Here is a 5,806-nt window from a genome sequence, read left to right as displayed (position 1 = left end):
GAGGCGTCTGCGGGTACACAAGCCTCGGGGGTGCGGCCGGGAGGCCCGGACCCGGGAGCAAAGCAGCTCAGGGCGAAGGCCGCCCTCGGGCTCCTGGGGCAGCCTCACTGCGGAGCCGGAGGGGCACCTCTCCTAACTGCGCAGTCCCTCCGCCCCGCCCGGGCCTCCGCCTGGAGGAGCGGCCGCTCCGCCCCCTGACGCCTCTTTCCCGGGGGCTTCTTCCCGCCCTGAGGCTTCCCTGCCGGCCTCGCGTATGGAGAAGGGCAGCCCGCTTTCTCCGCAGTGGGACTGTCCGACCCCGCTGGTGTGCTCTGCGGGGCTCGCAGGACGACATGGGGGTTGAAAGAGTTACTGCCAGCCCGGCACAGATCGGCTCTCACTGCGCGTCAGACTGGAAGCGGCCACTGCACGCAGGCCCGAGCGACTGGACCCAGCAGAACCGGACTCCGGAGCATGCGGTCTGGTCCCGGTTGTGCAGTTCAGGACGGTCCCAGCTCCCTGGTGGAGACGCATCTCCAGGCCCCCCACAAGGGCCTGGGAGGGGCAGCCGCTGCGTCTGGCTCCAGCCTCCCGCCTCCCTGCTGGGCCCCTGAACAGTCAGAGTCAGGACAGGCCAGGTTCCTCAGGGCTCCTCGCTGACCTCCACCCGAGGCGGCGGCCTCTTCACACTGGTGATGCCCGGCCCATCGCAGAGGAGCCGTCGCCCCGTCTAGTCACACCCCGACTGAGGCGCGCCCGTGATCCCATCAGGGCCCCGCGGGATCGCTGACCGCATCACCAGGAGGCTGCCATTGGCCAAGGCTGGAGCCCCGCACAGCTGGTCCAGCTCAAGAGAGGCCACGTGCGGCACACCAGCATCCTGAGTGGGCACAGGGGCTCGGCCTGGGCTGCAGCACCGCCTCGGACCCGAGACCCCCTCAGACCTTCTCAGACCCGAACCTCCCCGGACCTGAGACCTTCCTGGACCCAAACCGCCTCGGACACCCCAGCTGCTCTGGCCGAAGCGTGAAGGGCGCGCTCCAGGGCCTTGCTAGACGGAGGCAGCCCCAGAGGGTCTGGTGAGGACGAGATTCTGAGACGGCGGCCGGGCGGTCACTCTGTCGCTTCCCCTCCCACCTGCCCCCTCCCCGGCCCCTCCCTAGATCAGTCGCTGAGCAGCCCAGGGGTCTTCCTCCCCCACGCCTCACTCTGGAGCCAGCCCTCTGCTTCCTGCCCGCCCCTGAGCCAAGCCTGGGGAGCAGAGGGCCCCCCACCACGGCCCCTCGGCTCCCCCGAGCACTGTCCACTGCAGCGCTGGCCTCCCCAGCTGGGGTCTCAGCGTCTGGGCCCCAGGAAGGGGTGGAGTGCCACGGGAAGCTGTTGCCTGGCGGATTCTGCCCTGAAGGTGGCAGGCCCCCCCACAGGGAGCCCAGTGGCCGTTGGGGTTCTCCCATCTCTGTCCTCTGAGGCCTGCATGGTGGGGGCGAGGGGCTGAATGCCAGATGCCCAGATAACTAAGGGCCACGCAGGCACCCCGGGCAGGGTCACTCCTGTATCACCCTTTTGTGGTCATCTGTGCTTTTGCTCAGCTCTCCCCTCACCTCACCCCCGACCTTTCCTCCAGCCCCCCGAACCCTCTCTGACTCTCTTGTCTGCTTACCTGCAGGTTCCAAGGAGCCGCCTGGGCACCCTGAGGAGTCAGCCCGTGGAAGGAGAGCTCCCCCGAGATGGACGCGTGTGCATGCAGGGAGCCAGCCATGTGGGGCGTTGGCCGTGCTCCCCTGGCCCCCTCGGCAGCCGTGGGCCCTGCCTGTGCTACTCTTACCTCTGGGGAGCCCAGCATGTAACTGACCCCACCTGCTGGCCTGACTGGAGGGCCCCCTGGCTGGAGTTCCCCGACCTTGCAGTTCCACCGGGGTGCCCTTTGCCAGCCATCCTTGGATGGGGTACCCCCCTCCGGCTGCCTCAGGGCCTTCCATCTGGGCCTGGGGCATCTGCAGCTTTGACCCCCTCATGGGGAGCCAGCCCTCAGTCTCCTGTTTTTCCAGAGTGTTTCCTTACTCTGTGGAGCCCCCAGCCCCATTCTCCTCAGTCCTTCCAGCTCCAGCTATGGGTGCCCCGGGGCCCATGCCCAGATGGGGTGTGTCAGGAGCCAGCACTCGGCCCCCTGGACCCCCAGGGTGTTTCGTTACCCTATGGAGCCCCCACCCCCATACTCCTCGTCCCCTCCAACTCTAGGTGGGGACAGCCCCGAGCCCGGTGCCCAGCGGGGGTGGCAGCCCCCGCCCAGCTCAGCCCGCCTGACTGCGGTGGGGAGCCCGTCCAGGGCTGCTTCCCACGTGACGATGGCACTGGAAGTCCTTCCCTCAGGAGGGCTGCCCATGTCAGCATGTGGGCCCCAAACCACCCTGCAGCCCAGAACTCTGCCCTCTGCCCCCTTCCCCCTGTGTGGACCCTCAGCCGGAACCCCACGGCCCCCGCCCCCACCGCCCACCCTCCCGGGCCCGCCGCCGCCTCTTCTAGCTCTCATATGCGCTTGGAGACCATGCCCTCCGGTGGTTAGGGGCCGTGGGGTCCAATGAGCCCTGCTGTGCCCGCTGCCCAGATAACTTCCAAACCTGCTGTGACAGATGGGGAGCACGGGCCATTCTTATAAAACGTGTAACTGTGAGTGTCTTACATTCAAATACGCCATGCTGTGCTGTCAGCTGGGTTCATGCTTCACTCGTTAGAAAGACCCAGCCTCATTTGCATGCGTACACTTCCGATCATTCTCAAATTTGTTACCAAAAGTTTTTCATGTGATTATTTCCTACTCTGTTGATTATCTGTGGTATCCCACTTTTCTTTCTTAATATTTCATATATTAAAAGAAGAAATCTTAATGTAGATCTCTTGCTTTTATTGAACCCGCTGCTCACTCAGCAGTTCTCTTGTGTCTCCTGAAGGCGCTCTCTGCTCCCCGTGTCCACTGTGGGCTGATTGTTTCCTAACACCATGTAGGTGGCGCTCGCTCAAGTCATTTTTAGCCTTTATTCTTTTCTCATATAATTTTTAATGCCATAAAATTTTCTTTAAATGTATCACTTGAGATGTATTCCATAGTAATATGTGATGTTTTATTTCTGTATCTTTTAAAACAATTCTTACTAAGGGGAAAATCAAGTAAATATTATTTGTCTTCTTTCTGCCAGCAGACAAACCAGACTCTCCTTCGCGGTTCTAAGCGTCTCACAGGCCTCTCTCCAATCTTCCAGTTGCCGTTCTGTTCTCCATAGCCGTTGTAATGCAGTGCCAATAAAAGTGAAAACAATATTCATATGGCGCAGCTTGAAGCTTGGTGGAAGTTACTCAGAGTATTTATATACTGTTGTTTGTGCGCTTACCATGGAAGCTCGCTTTCAAGCAGCATTTTGTACAACGTGAATCTCTGAAGCAGAAGTGTTTTTCTTTACTGATTCCGAGAGAAATCATTAAAAGTGCATTCTGAAGGGGGTGAAAATGAAGCGCTCACGTTGCTTGATACGGCTTAGGAATCTGGAGTAATCGCTGTGTTAGAAGGTTGTTGAGCTTGAAGAAGCCACGTCTCCTGGGACCTGAAGGTGATGGTGTTCAGTCCTAGCTCTGGAAGCGGTTTCCTTGTCGAGTGTGGAGGTCAGCCTCACAGTGCCCCAGCCCTGGGCTCCGGATGGCGCTTCTGCAGAGGGCGCGCGTGCCTCATTCTCCCTCAGCTGAGTTATCTCTTAGACGGGATGCAGACGGGGCCTTTCTCTCTTCGCACTGATTGCAAAAGTCTGGACAAATCTGAGACCTCTGGTGACAGGTGCCCAGGGGACTGGCCCCTCGGGAGGCCACTGAGGCTGGGAGTGGCCTCAGGTAGCTAGGCTGCTAGGCCACTTGTCCCAGTGTCCCAAGGACCAGCCCGTTGTCACCACCGTCCACCCCAGGTACATCAATGCCCAGAGAACAGCAAACGTTGCCTGCCAGCTGGGCCAGGGCCCTCGGTGGAGTGGCTTGTCGGGGGCTGCGGGCCACAGAGACCCACAGCTCCTCCACACCCCACACCCCCATGGTTTTCTTGCCCCTGCTTCCTGTTTGTGTTTGGAGAATTTCAATGGTAGGAGTAACAGGAAGAATGGACGCCCATGTACCCTCCACCTACGTGGATTGTTCCTCCTGTGAATTTTTCTTTAATTTCTGTCTCCAGTCACCTAAATAGTCTTACAAGTGATGTCCCCTGTGTCTGCTCGTCAGTCCCCCTCTCAGTCTGTCCTCTCCCCACTAATCTGGTAATGGTGTCACAGTAAATTCTGGATGCCTGACCCTTGCTCGTGCGTCTCTGCAGAACGAGGGCACTGCCCTGCAGGCCGTGCCGTCGTCACTCCTGACTGCGTAGTCTGCAGAGCGTACACACGCTCCCAGTTGGCCCTAGAGTGTAGGTTTTCCCTTAAGTGTTCAAAAGTGTGTGTTTTTTAATTTTTTTCAATTAAATTTTCTTAATTTTAAATTTTATTTTTGCCTAACAGTGTATTTTACACCTGGCTTTCTGGGGGGAAGGGATTAGGGTAGATCAAATGGTCATTTGCCCATCCTATTTGGAGAGGTGAGAGTTCCTCACTTTTCCCTTGGGTTGGGGCTGTGCTCTTTGAGTGCGCATGTTTATAAAACGTTCTTTATATATTCCATAGAAAAGTCTTTTGTTAGATGCAAGTGCTGATTAAATATTCGTTGTGGCTCTTCTTTCCCTTTGGCTGCACTGGGTTTGCTGCTGTGTGGGCTTCCTCCAGCTGCAGCTTGCAGGGGCTTCTTTTCCTTGTGGTGCAGGAGCTTCTCATCACTGGCTTTTCCTTCTACAGAGTGCAAGCTCTAGGGTGTGTGGGCTTCAGTCGTCGCGGCTCCTGGGCTCAGCAGCTGCGGTGTGCGGGCTCCAGAGCACAGGCTCAACGGTTGTGGTGAACGGGCTTATCTGTCGTGGGATCCTCCCAGAACAGGGATCAGACCCGTGTCTCCTGCAGTAGCAGGCAGATTCTTTACCACTGAGCCACCGGGAAAGCCCTCTTTGTGGCTTTTTAAATGGCGTCTGTAGGTGAACAGAAGGTTTTAATTTTATAGAAGTCTTATTTGTCAATATTTTTTTATTAGTGCTCTTCAGTCTGTTTAAAATTATTAAGCCTGTTTAATTCTTTGTCTACTTCCAAGTCATGAACATATTCTCATATTTTTTTCTTGGAGTTTTATTGTGTTACCTTTTATGTTTCCATCTCAAATTAATTTGGGGAACATACTAACTCTCAGTTTGGGGCACAGCATATGCTGTATTTTAGGAAACATTTTTGTGTACTTAAAAAAATTCTTCAATTGTTTGGTATAATATGCTACATATGTCAATTAGGTCAAGTTAGATAATTATTTTGTTCACGTCTTCTATTTTTTCATGTCTTCTTGTTCTATTATTTACTGAGAGAATTAAAATCCATGGTTTTGCATTTTTCTATTTTTCCTTTTAGTTCTGTCCATCATTGCTTTGTTTTCTAAAGATATGTTATTGTGTGTTTTATTGTTTTATTGTCTGGACCATCTGTTTTATTGCTTTATCGTCTGGACTATTTGTCCCTTTATTCTTATAGAGTGTCACACTTGACACTGTTCAATACTTCTCGCATTAGAGTCTGTTTTGTCTGGGAATTTATCTGCTCTTTTATCTAGTCTTTGCTTTATTTGCACTTTGTGCTGTTATATTCCAACGTGTTTCCTGAGAGCTTGTTTGGAGGCTCTAGCAGGGGAACACAGTACACCCCTGACGGGAGACTGGTCCTCCTCTGTTGGG

The 5,806-nt window shown here is 55.3% G+C and overlaps 1 protein-coding gene across 1 annotated transcript; it reads left to right on the top strand.

Annotated features, from left to right (window-relative positions):
* The first annotated feature begins 1,651 nt into the window (after positions 1 to 1,651).
* On the top strand, positions 1,652 to 2,968 carry C21H3orf56 (chromosome 21 C3orf56 homolog). Its single transcript, XM_044933962.2, has 2 exons — positions 1,652 to 2,010; positions 2,136 to 2,968. Exons 1-2 carry the CDS (start codon positions 1,921 to 1,923, stop codon positions 2,559 to 2,561), a joined length of 516 nt encoding a protein of 171 aa, XP_044789897.2. The 5' UTR covers positions 1,652 to 1,920; the 3' UTR covers positions 2,562 to 2,968.
* Positions 2,969 to 5,806: the final 2,838 nt, after the last annotated feature.

Source organism: Bubalus bubalis, chromosome 21 (genome assembly GCF_019923935.1).
Source record: "Bubalus bubalis isolate 160015118507 breed Murrah chromosome 21, NDDB_SH_1, whole genome shotgun sequence".
In the NCBI taxonomy this organism is placed as follows: Eukaryota; Metazoa; Chordata; class Mammalia; order Artiodactyla; family Bovidae; genus Bubalus; species Bubalus bubalis.
The sequence above is the reverse complement of the archived record's forward strand: the minus strand, read 5'-3'. Positions and strand labels throughout refer to the sequence as shown.

Excerpts from the sequence above, each read along its gene's own strand:
- C21H3orf56 (XM_044933962.2), top strand. The coding sequence starts at position 1,921 with ATGGGGTACCCCCCTCCGGCTGCCTCAGGGCCTTCCATCTGGGCCTGG. Across the intron at positions 2,011-2,135 it reads TCATGGGGAGCCAGCCCTCA|CACTCGGCCCCCTGGACCCC; the intron begins GTCTCCTGTTTT and ends GTCAGGAGCCAG.